We start from the raw sequence: 17,658 nt of genomic DNA, 5'->3' as shown, positions 1-17,658 counted from the left end.
CGCAGCTTGCATGCCCTGCATGGGAAGTAATATTATATGCTTGCTCCACGAACTTCGAGGACTTCCACAATCGTGTGCTCCTCTATACGCCAACTCCCGCTTAGACAATTCCTCTTCTCGTCACCATGACTAGCGTACACTTTTCGTTTCACACACTTTTGTCTGTATTCTAGAACTATTTATATTCTCTTGCTTGTATTCAAACACATTCCGAAGTTCCATCACACTACACTTGGAGTTGGCGTCACGGCTGCATGGCGACTTTTTTCACGTTCCTTGTTCCCTAGCGATCGTTCACGTTCCTTTTTTTGTGGGAGGGGGGATTTTCCCTAGTAGAATGCACAGTGGCATTTGCGGGATCCGTCGAGCGCGTCATGCGTGAATGTTTTGTGACCATTGCTTGGTGACGCCATGAACATCAATTTTGCACATCTACATCTCAATGAAAATAGTCGCCATTGACCGCCTCGTCGGAGTGCGACAAGGTGATAACAGCCTTAACCCCCCTCACCCTCCTCCTGCCGCACGCCTTCCTCATCACAGCCGTCGTTCCTTTGACCCCTCCTCCCCTCCAGACGCTAGCTACTGCCCTCAGTCACCCCTTATGAAGGAGCCGAGTCGGCTTTGAAACATTGGGTTAAAATTAAAATTTTTGGTTGGAGATGTGCAGTTTATTATGTCTTCAAACCCAACCAGACAGGCAAAAATCTGCCAAAATGTTTAGTTTTTAATCAATTTTATACCTTGGAGATTTCAAATGGTGCTCGTTTAGATTTGTTTACCAATGTAACAAGCCCCGTGCGTGTGAAAGCGCATTTTACTGTGAAAGACGAGTAAATTGCCGTAATATTTCGCAAACGTACTCTAAAACGACTGAAGACAACTCAAGGAAAGCTAACAGAAAAATCTGAAGGACTGCAGGCGTATGGAGGACGCAAAGTTCGTCACAGTACCTACAGCACATAAAAGCATCAAATAATAACATGCGCGAAGCTCTAAAACGCAATTCAAACATGAGAGCATTTAGGATGATCTGAGCGTGAAATAGAAGAAAGTTATAGAGTTTTGTCAAATCTTCTATGTGTGGGAAAACAGAAAACAACGCTCTATGTTGGGCGTTTCACCTAAAGCGCGTTATACTGAAAGGAAATACAACCGCCGCAAAGACTTCATTTCAAACTCTTCACAGCGTAAGTGCCAAACAAGCTTTCAGGAGCGCTACTTTGAGAAAATCGGGCTTAGGGAATGCGCAAAGGATATACAAGGCCTCGTTTTGCGGGTAACAACTGCCAGCGAAGAAAAGAAATGACCTAAGCAGGAATGGTCATTTCCACGCCTGTCTTAGCTCGAGATATAGTTATGCGATTCCGAGGTTCACGACAGGACCCGCGAATTCCCAACCGGAAGTGCCCAACTCGCCAGTGGGACTTCTTTTCACAGGAGAATTATGGAGCTCACAGCGGCGTCGTTGTGCGCCCGCACTGGATCCAGAGGTGTGTTCTCGTCCCGCTGGGCCTGCAACACAAATGCGAGGGCGAAAGCGCGGAAGCGCTCAGCGGTTTTCAAAAGCCGATGGCGGTGGCCGCCTAGTCGCTCCGAGGAAGTTGAATATTATTATTACTTCGACTTCCTCGGAGTGGCGATGCGGCCATCGCCATCGGCTTTTGAAAGCCGCTGAGCGCTTATTATTGCTGTTATTAATATTACCGCTATAGAAGCCTACAAGCCCTCAAAAAGCTTAGACCGACCTCCTGTCTCGGTGACAAAATAATAATAATAATAATTAGTAGTAGTTGTAGTAGTAGTAGTAGTAGTAGTGGTGGTAGTGGTTGTGGTAGTAGTAGTAGTAGTGGTGGTGGTGGCGGCGGTGGCGGCGGCGATGCCGGTGGTGGTGGTCGTGGTAATAGTAGTGGTAGGAGTAATAGTAGTAGTTGTAGTAGTAGTAGCAGCTGCAGCAGTAGTAAGAGTAGTAGTAGTAGTAGTAGTGGTGGTGGTGATAGGGGTAGTGGTAGTAGTAGTGGTGGTGGTGATGGTGGTGGCGGTGGTTGTGGTGCTAGTGGTAGTAGTAGTAGTATGTAATATAATATAGTATGTAGTATGTAATGGCTTGAAATATACCCCTTTCTACGTGTAAATATGCATTTGTAGTTTTTCTTTATGTCTAGAGCCATGTGATTGCGATAGCACGACAATTGTCTCTGTATGTAGAAATAGGCCTCACTATTGATACTACGTTGTTTCTTTTGATTCATGATAACTTGTTTTATTACGTGTTATTTTCGTTTCTCATGATCGTTATGACTGCGCTTAGTTTTGAAATGTTGTGTTCTGTCGTCCGCTTAGCTCTCTCCCTTTGTGGAAGCAATTGTGTATTTTATATGGGGCGGGGGCGGGAACCAGTCAAGCTGTCCAGCTTTTTTTCCCCAACCTCCCCCATGATGTTGATGGCAATAAAGGCTATTATTATTATTATTATTATTATTAGTGGTGGTGGTGGTGGTAGTAGTAGTAGTAGTGGCAGCTGCAGTTGTAGTAGTAGTAGTAGTCATAGTAGTAGTTGTAGTAGTAGTCGTAGTAGTAGTAGTGGTAGTAGTAGTAGTAGTAGTCATAGTAGTAGTTGTAGTAGTAGTCGTAGTAGTAGTAGTGGTAGTAGTAGTAGTAGTACTAGTAGTAGTAGAAGCAGCAGCAGCTGCAGCAATAGTAGTATTAGTGGTAGTGGTGGTAATAGTAGCAGTAGTAGCAGCAGCAGCAGTAGTAGCAGTAGTAGTGGTTGCAGTAGTGGTGGTAGTAGTGGTAGTAGTAGTAGCTGCAGTAGTAGTAGTAGTAGTAGTGGTAGTAGTAGTAGTATTAGTAGAAGAAGTAGTAGTGGCAGTAGTAGTAGTAGCAGTAGTAGTAGTGGTAGTAGCAGTATTAGTAGTAGTAGTTGTTGCGGTTACAAAATTCGGTTACAAAAAACTAATGCTCACGAATCACCAGCGTATGTGCAAAAGCTGTAATTTGCCTATTCTACCACGTCTCCAAGCATTCTTTAGTCAAAGATTAAAAATATGCAGAGGCAAGATAAATGGATTGAACTTCAACAGTGTTGTTGGCCATTGTATTTCGTTACTAAGGGTATGTGTTTACTCTGTTTAATTCAATAACTAAAACTTTTGGAAAAAAATATCTTTCTTCCTGTTGGGTTTCTGGCGCAGATTATGGTGCCAAAGTGTACAGCGTGCCAAAAAAAGTCTAAACATTAGATTTTTTTTTATGTGAGCTGTAGATGAGATTTCAAAATTTGCGCTAGAGATAAAAAAAATGCCACGTGACCATGGGCTTACGCGCTGCGACAGCAGCGCTCTCAAACGCGGAATTGGTGAAATTAACTGCGTTCGATTATGCCTTGAATGTGACGGGATAAAAAAATTCTCCGCCAACACTGCCTCAGTGTTCGACTTAAGAGCGTTAACTAAGGCAGCTTCAAGTGTTTAGATATGTGTGCTCAGCAAACGTAGAGCAGACCAAGTTCAAACATGCGCGAATGTTTCCTTTCCGGAAACATCCCTTTTAAGACAAAAACAGCGTCATCTACTTCATGTATTTCGCACTACTATTGCGATTTACAGCCACATGGCACCATCCAGCGCTGTTTCGATCATCCGGGTTTGAGAGCCCTACTGTCGCGGCGCGCAAGCACATGGTCACCTTAGATTTTTTTTTATATTTCGCGCGGTTTCCTTTAACGAATAAAAAACTAATGTACAGCACAGATCGAAAATTAAAAATGTTTAATTACACGTTTTTTGCACACTCTACACTCTGGCACCGGAATTTTCGCCATAAACGCAATAGCTAAAAAGTCTTTTTTTAATTATTAAATCATGCAACATTACAACATACAAAAATACTTGGAGTAACTAAATACAACGGTCGAAGTGAGCTTGGCGCATGATTGCCTTACCTTCGGATGCGCCATTAAACCCAACACAACGCAACACAACAATGGTCATACGACAAATTTGAAGTGCACTACACCTGTCTCGCCCTGGTTTAGTTTTAAATTTTGGCTTAGGATAGCTGGGAAATCTATATTAGAAAATCGGCGGAAGAAATTGAAGGCGTCTGGTAAACATTTTCAGTTCAACGCAGAAAAGCACACCTGACTGAGTATGAAATCACGCGCCGACAGGGGCAGCATAGAATGATAAACTGCCGATTTTTCCTTCCTAGGTCTCTACGGTATATCGCTGCCCGTATTTTTTCAAATCGAGGAAATGAGCTGAAAACATTTATGCGAGACTCACGAAACGCCACTACATAGGACTTCGCGGTAAGCATTCACTCTAATGAGAAAACTATTTTTTGTTCAGATTAAAGAGATAATTCCCTAACGCACAGTAAGCGGGTTGATATTAAACTTTATTAAAACTTTCACTTTTCTTTAGCCGGATAATAAGTGGGTTCTCACGATAATTGCGCGGACGTAATTTGAAGCATATTCTTTCCAAGGTCATCTTTTTTGCCGTCTAGCAGTTGCCTAGTGCGTCACGTGTGGCATCAAAGGCGGGGCTGGCCAACAGACAAAAAGGCGACAACTGAATGACGAACCATTTCTCACAAAATGCGATGGTTGATCTCTGTTGATGGCGTTATTAGAAAGCCCACTGCTCATAAACAGGCTTTCAGGATGACAAATAAACAATAAAAAATATATTTTCTCCCCAAACAAGACATTTTACAAGGAAGACAAGTGGCTCCAAGGTTTGTCTGCCACTTCAGATCCCAAGCGAATCATTCGCTGAACTATATACGTTTTCCCTTCTTTCTCTTTCCTCTTTAAATGCTCTTTTTCTTCTCGTTATCAACAAAAAAAAACGAAAATTGGAGGCGCTTCAGGTTCGCATCCAGGCAGCACAAATCCTTCTCTATCTATTTTATTTCGCAGCAGAATCCCTTTGCTGCGTCCATGAACAAGCTGTATTTGTAATTGCGATAAAGTAGTCACACCAGAAAAAATAAAAGCCGAATAAAAAGACAAGCGCAGGATATTGAAAAAAAACGTGTCATTGGTATCGATACGGTCATTCCAGCAATGGTTCGTTGTCACTGTCACGGTGGTGGCATCGAAACCTACGGGCTTTGGATTAAACGACACTACAGCCGGATACAGCTCGAGAACGCAGCGGCAAATACCCCTCAAAGGTGAGCCTCCAGCTAATGACCTCCTAGTGAATCCCTTTGATCTGCTCGGGGGATATCTTAGGGGTGGCAGATGAAAGGATATGAGCCACAGCTTAATCGATTGACCACGGCGTCATGAAAATTGCTGGACGCCGTGTGCCGGAGGGCCTTCATTGAGGGTTATCTGCCGCCTCGTTCTTGAGTTCAGTACGCTGACCTGCGGGAATCGTTCGACTCTTATTTGGTAGGACTACATCTTCGTAAGCTACAGGCTACTTGCTTGTTCGAACGCTCCACATTGCTAATGTTTAATCTTCTTATTTTTATTTGTCCAGAACTTTCAATAAAGGATAAACTCACAAATGTAACGCTCCTACTAGAGTAATATGACTGCCACCAATATTAAGACGAAAGCCTTTATATGCTCATGGCCCGCCAGAGTCACCATTCGCGTTTCTGTCACACAAGCTGTCAATAAAACTGGTAAAAGTTGACAAGTCCACGCTTATGAAAGAACGGATTAATGACTTGACGCTAGAAAAATGTTTAGATAGCCTGGTACTCGCCAGCGTGTCCGGTCGGGTTTCTGACACACTGTAGGTGTCAATGAAACCGATTAGGTCATCGATGACGCCATCGGTTGCGTAGTAGAAATCGTACTAGTTGAAATAAAGCTAAACGAAGAAGACTCACTCGAATGACGACTGTACAAATTTTCATAACAATCGCATAGTCTTTGATTAGTAGTTTCAGCACACAAACTACAACATTGGCAGCAACACCGCAAACGGCTTTTGCGACATCGCAGTTTACATCACCAAAGTGCCCCGTAATTGTTTTAATTATAGCGTTACCGCGCATTTTTCAACTTTACTAAAATAACGATAAGATGAACAGGCTAAGCATGATAATCACATCTGAAGGCACGAAATCATGAGTTACTGGTGACGGCAATTTCGAGCCTATAACAGAATCACGAAAACACTTCCGTGTGCCACAACCAATAACCCTGCATTGTATACGCTAGCTAGACATTCTCACCACGAGCATGCTGAGGACTTATTAAATTCCTCCACCGCTCTACTGTTTTCGTCGCTGCGTCTGCAGAAACTGCTTATGCACGTTCTACACGTGCGTGCCTAGCGTCCGATGGTTACGGTAACTGTAGCGCTGTAAGTTAACGCAATGACAAAACTCGGCAATGAAAACTCACGCAGTACCACGAAAGTTTGCCATTAAGTGAACATGTCGGTGGCTCTGGCATGCGGTGTAGAAAAATCAATGCTTGATGAGCATCATGATGCACCAATAACAGAGCAATAATACAGTTATGAAAAATGCACATGTGGCACGTTACGTCCAATGGTGTTTCTTCGGTTAAGCGCTGGTGTCTGCACTTACTCCATCCTCTCATGGCTTTTTTCAGTGCCTCCACATCCTGCTGGACATTGAAATTCATGTGCGTCTTGAGGGTTCCCTGCAGGTACAACAAAATAAACTTTTAGCTCTTGAATTAAAGGAAAAAAAAACTGGACAACTTTTCGGTACCTTTCAAATATGCAAATAATGCTAGTCATTTTTTAAGGTCTTTGGGAGCAGCACACAAAGGGACACTGTAAAATGTCTATTAACTGACACACCAGATTTATTTGATGCCTGACCTGCCTTGCAGAACGCTAAGCCTACACTCCAAACGCATAAAAAACTCCAATAGCCTCGTTATCCTCTTAAATAAGGCAATCTCAAATAGCCGCCATCACATAGTTCATGTGCACTCCGCGATGCCACTCATTGCTTCAGTGTCGCTGTGCACTTAAGCAGTTTATTGGTTCTGTCTCACAGAAAACCAACCCATTTACCTGAAGACATCCGCAGCAGTCGCTTGTATATGCAAGCATCAGAAGACGCATTCACCATGCGATACGCTGGTAGAATGGCACTTACCATAGGCGGAAGCGTATACATGCACAAAAGCAGCGGTAAGTTATTTGACATATATGGCCATCTCTGTGTAGATATAACGGCTGCTAGGGATCAATCAGGAAAGCTCAAGGGTTGTAAATGCTGAGCATTTTAAACAGCCTGTAGTAATCATCGGCTTTCTTGCGCGCTCCGGAAAATGATGCTGAGGATGCAGCACAGCTTAAACATGGATTGCACACGGAAGGAAGGAAGGGCGGGAGGAAGCGCCCTCTTGCTACTGACTTAGGAGAGGCGGAGATGCGCCGATGAAAACAAGAACAGTGCACTACACAGGATGCCTCTTTAAGCCCATTGTCCACCTCTCTAGTGGGCAGGTTGCTGTCTCTTACTACAAAACAAATGACGCGCGTCTTTATATGTTACGTCTACTTGACTACTGCAAACGTTTGCCTTTTTAAATGGGGTATTAGTGTGGCACTGGACACCCGTGTCGGGATTAGGCTACAGTTAACATATAGTGCATTCGAAAGCAGCAAGGGAGACAGATATTGCATAACCTCAGTAGGTAGACCACCACGCCCAATATGCGCAAACCGTGATTTCGGCTCCATTCCGGGCAACATCTTTTGTCCAAAGTGACTACTCAAATATCTTTCCTCTCAAACCAGCAAAACATGGAAAAAGCGGTAACAGCAATACCTGCCTCCACTGTCCCTGCCTTCAAAGACGGTTGGCTTCCTTCGAATAGAACAATCTCTGGCTACAGGGCCACTTCTCATGATACCGAACGCTATTGACAATCCGCGAGGAGAACAGCAAGAAACAAGAACTGTTAACACGCGAACACAACCGTTGAAACGGTTAAAAAAAAGCGCATTAAGAAGTCGGCCTCCATTTTCCTCACACTCTACCACTGTGCTCTACTGTTTTTCGCGCACCGACAATAACCGACAAAGCTTTGACGTCAGACAGTGCGCAATGCTGTGGGGAAATGTACTGTGCATGACAATTTCCGGCAGACATTCATTCACGCTGAATAAATGGCTGCACATTTTTCTCTCGTGGCAGTCCGTTCTGATTCTGATAACCTCTTCAAATTTACTGCAATATGCTGAGGAAACGCCAACGCTGAGGGCAAGACGGACGAAAAGAAGCGCCAACAACAACGGTTTCGTTTTGGTCGTTAGTCCCGATCGACCCATTTCAGAGCTATTGCCGTCCATGTGAAGTAACATTAACTGCATCCATCGAGACGAACACTTTTCTTCCGCGTCGCTCTTAGCGTCGTACTGTGCTTCGATGAGGGCGAAAATTTCCAGTGGCAATTCTGCATTTACTCCAGTGGAATGACCAATTTTTTTTATCAGACAGAAGGAGTTTTCAGTGAGGAGTTGAGAATATTTCTGCCGACGCGGATTTGCCACTACACTGGCGGCTTACCTTTCCTGGAGCGTAACAGCTTTCCCCGGCCACCGTGCCGTCATAGTACCTAGGAGAAGTCTCGTAGTAGGCCGCGTCCCTTGCCGGAGCTGTGTTGGGCGTTGTCGGAGGGTAGGGCATGCCGCTCACGGGGCCAGCGTAGTCAGACCTAGAGTAGCCGCTTCCACTGTATCCACTTCTTGACCCGTACATAGACTGCGCACTGAGGGGCGGAGTGGCATAAGGCGGGTAAACGCCACTGGAGTATCTCGGTAATGGTGTCGGTGCCACTCCCCAGGTGCGGTGCTGAAAGGGGCCAGGTATGGGGGACAAGGAAATTGGCGATGAAATGCCTTCCGGCGGGAGGCCGCTGGACTGAGAGGGAGGGCAGTATGTCTCAGGTAAGGGGGACAAAAAAGTTGCCGAAATAGAAAGGTCCGTCGGGGTGCCGCCAGACTGAGGAGTGTAGTAAGTCTCTGGTGAAACCGGTTCCAGGCTCGATGATACGTTCCCTGGAGGAAAACGAATTAATACCTGTGCTACACGGGCACGTTCGAATGACATCTGAGTCGATTGGCATTCGAGACTTGGAAAGGCATGAGGACTCGACGGACTTCCGCGGCGCTACGACACTTTCCAAACGCATTTGAAATTTCCTCAGCTCGTTTTCAGTGTACGATGAAGAAGGCGGCGGTGGTTACACTAGTGCGACAAAGGCACTATCACGGTCAACAGCAGCATATATGATTGTAGTAGGACAAGCTTTTGAGGCCAACGACATCGACGAATCCGAACGGATGACGATCAGCCTTCATGCCTTCGGCAGGCTGTCGGCAGTGGGAAAACACGCTGAGGGGGCGACGGTGTGAATATATTCGCCCATCTACCTAATCCATACAGTTAATAAGTCAAACTAACGGGTTTATTTTTATGAGCACACTCGAACACTCACCAGCTGTAAGCGCTTGCCAAATTAATTTTAATCGATGGCGACTCCCATCCCTGCCGCGGCGAGTAGGCCTTGTGAGTCCGCAGGATTACGTCTGTGAGTTCGAAGGTTGTGAAGAGCGAATTCACAAAATTTAGCGAATGCAAATGGTCAACGAGTTTACTTTTGACGACAGTTACCAGAAATCAACTATTGCTCACATCGCAGGGCGCTCATACGATGAACGGGAAGCGCCGGTGTGACCCAGACCGCAGAGCACTGCTTAAAGGCCAGCAGCAGTCGTCGCCGTTGATATTTTGTGGATAACAAGTTATGACGTTTCAATAACCGCGAATGGTCAGCAATCATACTTCTGAATAAAGCAGTTTAAAATAAACTACTGATCTTGTCGGAGGAAGTCGGGACAATTAGCGACAAGCGCCGGTCGTAGGCGATGCCAGCAGCATAGCTGTCAAGTGTTTCTCAGTCGAGCGATCGTATCGGCGCTTCCTCCCACATATTGTCGCACTGTGTTAACAAGCATGGGTGCAACCGGTACAAAAGAGATTCGCTTATTTAATACAACTAAAGCGCAGAATGCGTTTTATGTCATTAAAACGAGCGCTAGCTGTTCGTAGGCAGCGATGCAAACAACAGTATGAGTGCAGCCGTCCTCAACGGCGCACTGCTGGAGAAATTTCATGCTCATGCGGTAAATGTTCATTGGTGTAGTCTAACCATCAAGCACTTACGTAGACAGAACACGAGCTATTTGCTAAGCAAAGAGCAGGAAAAAGCGAGGAGCGGGTATTAAAATGAGCAGCCACAGAGCCGAAAGAAGTCGCGCAGCTGTGGGCGGGGCGAAGCGATGGCGGCGGCGACGCCTATTGGCCGGCTCGGCCTGTGTTCGCGTTTCGAAGGCATTCCAAAATCTGGAATGTCTCCGCGAAGCTCCGTCGATTCGAATGGCATCTGAACCGAATGCCGTCGAAAAATTTCGTGTAGCAGCGTGAGTTCGGTAATCTTGCTGAATGACATTAAGTTGGAAGGCGTTCGAAGCGCCCGTGTAGCACGGGTATAATACTACCTTCAGGTTAAGCCTAATATTTTATTTTCCCGTATTCACTGGTGGGATTCCTGGGATAAAAGCCAAGTATGTTGCTGAACGTAAAAGCGCAAAAGACAAGGACACAGAATAAGACAGACTACACGAGCGCTCGTGTTGTTTGTCTTTTTCTCTGTCCTTGTCTTTTGCGCTTTTAGATTCAGCATGGAAAACTAACTCGCCCAAACGCGGCAATTATATCATGTATGTGGGCTTGCAAAAGACTCATGAACCATGTACATGGCAGACGACGGGAAGGTTTTTGCGTACACGCAATGAATAAAAATATTACTACACAAACTGCGTGGTCAAACCAATACTGAGCACACATGTACGTATCATGAAAAAAAAATACAGAGAGAGAGAGAGAGCAGATATAAATTGTAGGGACACTTGAGCTCCGCGTTATGGCTACCACGTGACACCTTTGATGGTTATTTCTTACTTATTTATTAATCAGTCCCTCTATCTAACTACGCACACTCATTAGCATTCATTAGCAGGCATATCGGACCACATGATACACCACAAGACACGTATAGTTTCCCTTTAACCATGTCCTTCGAACATACCTCAGTGCCCTGGTTAGCCTGTCTGACTCAAAACCCGAGGGTCATGGGTTCCATTCCGAACTAATCATCCCAATTTTCTTTTTAGCGTAAGTCATTTACTTTACACCCTTATACAACTTCACATTGACGTTTCAGTCATGTTATAACGTCATAGTCAGTTTGACTTGAGTTTTAAACATTATCATTCCACGGCTAAACGTTCGACGTCACAACCCTTTCGCCCAATCCAGAAATAGTGTGACAACGCGCATGGCTTTCCCTCCAAACAGCCGGTCTGACGCCATAGCGTTAATAATCTACCGCTTTCATTTCCTACTTTTGTTTCCTAACAACGTTTACTGCATTCCTCACTCCTGCATTTTTTCACTATTGTAGCTCTACGTGCTATCTCACAACACCGTTTATCTTGCTCGAACATGCAAATATTTCATCCCCAAGCAAGACAGAGCTTTCTCGTTTTCAGGTACAAAGCAATGGGAAACAGCAAGCTGAACATATACATAGGGCTAGGGATTAAGCATTCCACTGTCCTAGCATTCCAGGCGAAGGTCCACGAAGGACCATGAATGTCCATATGATTTTTCTTTTTTCGTTTTATTTTTTCTCTTGCTGTCGGCTGGAAATAAGCCCGATAAATCCTAATCAGTTCCAATAGGCCGCAGTTCCGGTGGAAGCTGGCTTCACTGTCAACTATCGCATCTGCACATAATTGAAGTCCAAACAACAAAGGCTGATATTTGCTCTTAAAGAGGGCATTTTTCTTGGCCTAGTTAGTTGCTTATACTGACGAAAAACTGTTAAGCCCTGAAAAAGCACTGAAAAGCGCTCAAAAGGGCACGCCAGCAGGGCTCACCCGCAGATGGCTCATCCGTTTGTCTTCTACGTGCAGATCATCGCCAGCCTGCTGCTGATACCAGCGGGACAACAAGAGTTCAACCAGCCTTTAGTGATTCACAACGCGCATGTGCTACAGAACGCCAGCATTTTGCCGCTTCCTACCCTGGAACCTGTGGATGGGACCCCATCATCGTCTACTTCCAGCAGAAGTGAATTCTTCAAGACGTTCAGCGCAGCGCCACCCCCCTTCCCGAGGATAAAACCCGACAACGCGCCACCGCATTCCAAATGGCACGGCAGCAGGGCTCACACGCAGATGGCTCATCTGTTTGTCTTCTACGTGCAGATCGTCGCCAGCCTGCTGCTGATACCAGCGGGACAACAAGAGTTCAACCGGCCTTTCGTGATTCAAAACGCGCATGTGCTACAGAACGCCAGCATTTTGCCGCTTCCTACCCTGGAACCTGCGGATGGGACCCCATCATCGTCTACTTCCAGCCGAAGTGAATTCTTCAAGCCGTTCAGCGCAGCGCCACCCCCCTTCCCGAGGATAAAACCCGCCAACGCGCCACCGCATTCCAAATGGCACGGCAGCAGGGCTCACACGCAGATGGCTCATCCATTTGTCTTCTACGTGCAGATCGTCGCCGGCCTGCTGCTGATACCAGCGGGACAACAAGAGTTCGACCGGCCTTTCGTGATTCACAACGCGCATGTTCTACAGAACGCCAGCATTTTGCCGCTTTTTACCCTGGAACCTGAGGATGGGACCCCATCATCGTCTACTTCCAGCGGAAGTGAATTCTTCAAGCCGTTCAGCGCAGCGCCACCCCCCTTCCCGAGGATAAAACCCGCCAACGCGCCACCGCATTCCAAATGGCACGGCAGCAGGGCTCACACGCAGATGGCTCATCCGTTTGTCTTCTACGTGCAGATCGTCGCCGGCCTGCTGCTGATACCAGCGGGACACAAGAGTTCAACGGGCTTATCGTGATTCACAACGCGCATGTGCTACAGAACGCCAGCATTTTGCCGCTTTTTACCCTGGAACCTGCGGATGGGACCCCATCATCGTCTACTTCCAGCGGAAGTGAATTCTTCAAGCTGTTCAGCGCAGCGCCACCCCCCTTACCGAGGATAAAACACGCCAACGCGCCACCGCATTCCAAATGGCACGGCAGCAGGGCTCACACGCAGATGGCTCATCCGTTTGTCTTCTACGTGCAGATCGTCACCGGCCTGCTGCTCATACCAGCGGGACAACAAGAGTTCAACCGGCCTTTCGTGATTCACAACGCGAATGTGCTACAGAACGCCAGCACTTTGCCGCTTTTTACCCTGGAACCTGCGGATGGGACCCCATCATCGTCTACTTCCAGCGGAAGTGAATTCTCCAAGCCGTTCAGCGCAGCGCCACCCCCCTTCCCGAGGATAAAACCGCCAACGCGCCACCGCATTCCAAAGGGCACGGCAGCAGGGCTCACACGCAGATGGCTCATCCGTTTGTCTTCTACGTGCAGGTAAGATGACGTTTTGGAAAATGTTTTCGCTCTGGCGAGCGCGGTCTTGTCGTGCTGCCGTGCTCTGCGGTACTTCTGGATGCTTTGTATGACATAGTGTACCTTGCAAAGTTGCTATTGCTTGCCGGTGATGTCGAGACAAATCCCGGGCCCGGGATGTCGGAACTTTCAGAACAGCTAAAACAAATCGCTGCCGACATAAAGTCTATAAAAGAAGAACGACTGACATCGATCGAAGAAAAGCTAGGACGTCTAACATGCCTTGAAAATAATGTATCAGCCTGCACTAAACAAGTCGCTAGCCTACAAAAACAAGTGTCAACCCTGGATTTAAGAATAGATGACCTAGAAAATCGATCCAGAAGATCTAACCTCATCGTGTATGGTATGCCAGAAGATGAGGAAGAAAACTCCGAATCCCTGGAACAGGCAGTGAACGAAAATGTCATTAAGGATACTTTAAAGTTAGATGAGGTCTCAATCGAACGGATTTATCTATTAGGCAAACCGGAGGTAAACAAAACAAGGCCAATAATTTTAATGCTGTTAGATTTCCGAGAGAAAACAAAAATTTTGCGAAGCTGTCACAAACTGAAGGGGAGCGACTACGTCATCAGCGAAGATTTTTCACCCCGAATTCGAGACATTAGGCGGAGGCTATGGGAATATAGGAAACAAAAGAAGGACTCTGGTGATAAAGTGGCTTTGGTTTATGACAAACTAAAGATCAACAGTCGTCTTTATTTTTGGGATGAATAAAAAATGCGGTGTCTCCCATAGCATCCACTTCTATTAAACCAAAAAACCAGAACCCCGATACGCGCAACCTACATCCACGCCGCCCCCAGTGTCCAAAATAAGCTTCGTTAATGTTAACGCTCGAAGTAGAATTAACACGCTTGATCCCCTCGAATCGATAATATTAAACTTTGAGCCAGAATTCATCGCCATAACAGAAACTTGGCTAACCAAAGACATCAGACTTTGAAATAACTCCCCCAAACTACGTCATTATTCGCAAATATCGGCCAACACGAGGCGGAGGCGTTGCTTTGTTGATAAAAATACACAACCAACTAAAAGTGCCCGCTACAAAATACATAACGACCACAAAAACTAGATCGACCCGCCACAACCTCACACACAAATTAAATGAGTTTCCATTCCGTACTAACATATTCAAATACTCATTTTTTCCACGAACTACACGAGAATGAAACAATCTAGACATAGATATTACTAACAGCTCATCATTAGATGAGTTCAGTGCCCTGGTTATAGATCACCTGTTTGTTTCCCAGTAGTTATTCTCATTTTCCACACTTTTCTGCCCTGTTTACTTTTACCGTTTTGTTTGTGCCTAGATTGAAAATACAACACTAACTGCAGCCGATTTCCTTTTTTTGGTATGCTTGCCATCATGTTTGCCGCCTATTATTTGTACCTCAACTTGAATTCTCTAACCGATTTTGTAACTATTTTTCCCATATGTTATTGTTAAATTGTTTACTACCAACATGTGTACAACAACTGTATCATTCAGAGCCCTTCCTGTTACAGTCCTTGATGGGACTTACAGTATCAAATAAAAAAAAAGCACTGTCGCATGTCCCACTCACGTTCTCGTCTTTTTTGCCGAGTAACAGTCGTACACAAGATGAAGCAGAGCGTACAGTCGAACGTAGGTCTCGGTATGGCTGGGCCACACATAGAGAATAATAATAAAGAGATTCTTTCAAACGCTTGTTGGCCCAGTGACTTTGATGTTCGGCTACTGGTCCCAAAGTCAAGGGTTCGATCTCGGCCGCCGCGGCCCTTTTTCGGTGGATGAGAAATACAGATAACGCCCCTGTGCTATATGATGTCAGCACACGCTAAACAACCCGAGGTGCTTTAAATTTATCCGGAACATACCACTACGGCGTCGCTCAAAGCCCATGGGTCGCTTCGGGACGTTAAACCTCACAATTTAGAATTTAATTTAAAGAAATGTTTGCATCATCTCGCCGCAAGCTTCAAGGCATAGCGACAGGAAACGATAATTATAAACACGCCCAAAACTGACACGTTCTCTATGTACGTAGGGACATGACATGGGCTGGTACATTTTACTTTTCAATATTTATCCACTCTCCCAAAATACTTTTTGTGCAGTTGGAAGCGAAAACTGTGAAACGAAGGGACATAAGACAAGTGCTGTCTCCTGTCCTGTCTCCTGTCAATCCCCTGCAGGTATCCTGCGCTTGTCTCGTTGTCGCTTGCCTCCAGTCTATGTCCGCATTTGACTTCCGAATGGATAAGCAACATGTCCAAATATACTACTATTTTTGTACATGGGGCACCCATTTTGCTTTAAGAGACCATCTTGAGAATGTAAGCGTAGTTAACAACTTTAGCTAAGCAAATGGAACGTGCGAATCGTTTGCGGAATAGTTACAAATACATAGCTAAATTAACTAAGAACTTGCGCGCAACGAGTCTACCGGATTTAAGGGTCATGACTGCATCCCAACATTTGTTTTTCTGGCGCTAGCTGTATTAACCTAGTTAACCCGGTTTCGTGTCGTCGTCGTCGTCGTCTCGTCCCCATACCCCATTCCCGTAATTGCAGGAATGCACCATCGTAAGAAGGCGAAAGCAGGTTTTTGCAGGTGGACAGAACCGCCACGTACTGCAAAGCGCGATTGAAACCTCGTTGCCTCTCATTTCGTGGCTTGCGCACAGATGGAAGTTGATGTAGACGACGATGTACAATGCACAGCGTGAGAGTTTGTTGCAGTTTTATTCGAGGCGTTATCGGCCGCACTGATAGCATAGTTCACTCGTGCAGTGGCCAGCGAAGCTGATCTGTTCGCGAAGCCGCGGGTTAGAAACCCAGTCGCGGCAATATTTTTTACTTCTCCATGTTGGTTAAAGTCACCCTTATTCAGAGTATTGTTATAATTCCCGCATAACGTGACTAACTTGAGAGGCGTCATCACACACGCGCAGTTTCTTGGTTATGAAGCCAATGGTGCTTTCGCACCAAGAGGTAGTCACCGATAGCATACAGAAGTACAAGACTGCGGCTCGGGTGCGCCGCCTCTCTACCCTACTCTCCACTCTGCAGCGAGTGCCAACTTGGGCAACCGAACTGAAACGAAGGCCCTAAGCCGGACCGTGATCTAGAGTGCACAATCCCTCAGCCACGAATCCGCTCACTTATTCATAGTCTACTCTGATTATCTGTTATTGATCATTGGCAGTTTAGTGCAGTGGGAGTGGCGTTATCACGGCGTTGATGACTTCGATAATCAGCTACACCGCCGATCATGCGCCTTAACCTGAAGGTATGAGCTCTCTCAGTCTACCTTTTTTTTTCTTGTGGTAGGGGGCATTGCACTTAACAATTGCAATGCCAGTGAGCAAGCTTATGTTTACATGTAAGAAAAACGAATGCAAGTTCACAAGTGAAATGATGCTCTTCTGTAAGTGCAGGCACGCAGCCCCTACGCACCTACGGCGGGTGTGGCGGACCGTTCTGGCAAACTGGGCCTTGGTGAAGGCATGCGCCGCGGCGGCTCTTCAGGATCTACAAAGCCCCTGGGTCTCACTGCGTCGGTTGGATAACTAGACGAACTGGTTGGGGGGTAGCCTTGGGGATATCCTGGAGCACAGCCAGGGTTGTAGCCTCCACTGGCACCACCAGAGGAGCCGCTCATCGCTGTCAAGTCCGGTGCAGCGAAGAAGCAGGGCTAGACCACGGCTCCCCTAGACATAAAAAAATACTTAGAGGCCACTCTTTCACTCAGAGCCAGCGGTGTTAGTCACCACGCTAGACAACACGAGGCCTAGCCCCAAAGCTAAAATTGCCCAAGGTTGTGACAGTTCATCTTAATCCATTCTAGTCTTCCCGACTGAAGCACGTATTCTCTGGCTTTATTCTAACGATTTCGCAACCTCTTCATTCCTCTACTTCGCGCACACTGACTCCTGTACGGCTATACTTTTCAACCTTGAAATTACCAGGTTTTCAATTACTTTTGATCTATTCGACCTCGGAGGGCAGTGCACTGGATCCCGAAGAGTCTTATGGTTTACGTATCTCCCGTCTGTAAATACCGTATTGGTCAAAAATAACTATGTGACCGGGATTGCTTCCGAGGCTTATAGTAAAGTCCTTACGAAACCCCTAAAGACCGAAAGGCCTCG

General features: G+C 46.0%; 1 protein-coding gene across 1 annotated transcript; it reads right to left on the bottom strand.

Annotated features, from left to right (window-relative positions):
• Nucleotides 1-1,434: 1,434 nt before the first annotated feature.
• On the bottom strand, nucleotides 1,435-17,065 carry LOC144118563 (uncharacterized). The gene is made up of 5 exons (XM_077651472.1): nucleotides 16,964-17,065; nucleotides 8,527-9,017; nucleotides 6,565-6,640; nucleotides 5,857-5,867; nucleotides 1,435-1,515 (listed from the first exon to the last, which is right to left on the bottom strand). Exons 1-5 carry the CDS (start codon nucleotides 17,013-17,015, stop codon nucleotides 1,435-1,437), a joined length of 711 nt encoding a protein of 236 aa, XP_077507598.1. The 5' UTR covers nucleotides 17,016-17,065.
• Nucleotides 17,066-17,658: the final 593 nt, after the last annotated feature.

Source organism: Amblyomma americanum, chromosome 1, assembly GCF_052857255.1.
Source record: "Amblyomma americanum isolate KBUSLIRL-KWMA chromosome 1, ASM5285725v1, whole genome shotgun sequence".
Taxonomy (NCBI): domain Eukaryota; kingdom Metazoa; phylum Arthropoda; class Arachnida; order Ixodida; family Ixodidae; genus Amblyomma; species Amblyomma americanum.
This window is presented reverse-complemented; position numbering and strand designations above follow the sequence as displayed.

Coding starts and splice junctions, on each gene's coding strand:
- LOC144118563 (XM_077651472.1), bottom strand. CDS start 17,015: ATGCCTTCACCAAGGCCCAGTTTGCCAGAACGGTCCGCCACACCCGCC. Junction 9,018..16,963: donor GTCCGCCACACCCGCCGTAG/GTGCGTAGGGGC, acceptor GTTTTCCTCCAG/GGAACGTATCATCGAGCCTG. Junction 6,641..8,526: donor GCTGTTACGCTCCAGGAAAG/GTAAGCCGCCAG, acceptor TTGTACCTGCAG/GGAACCCTCAAGACGCACAT.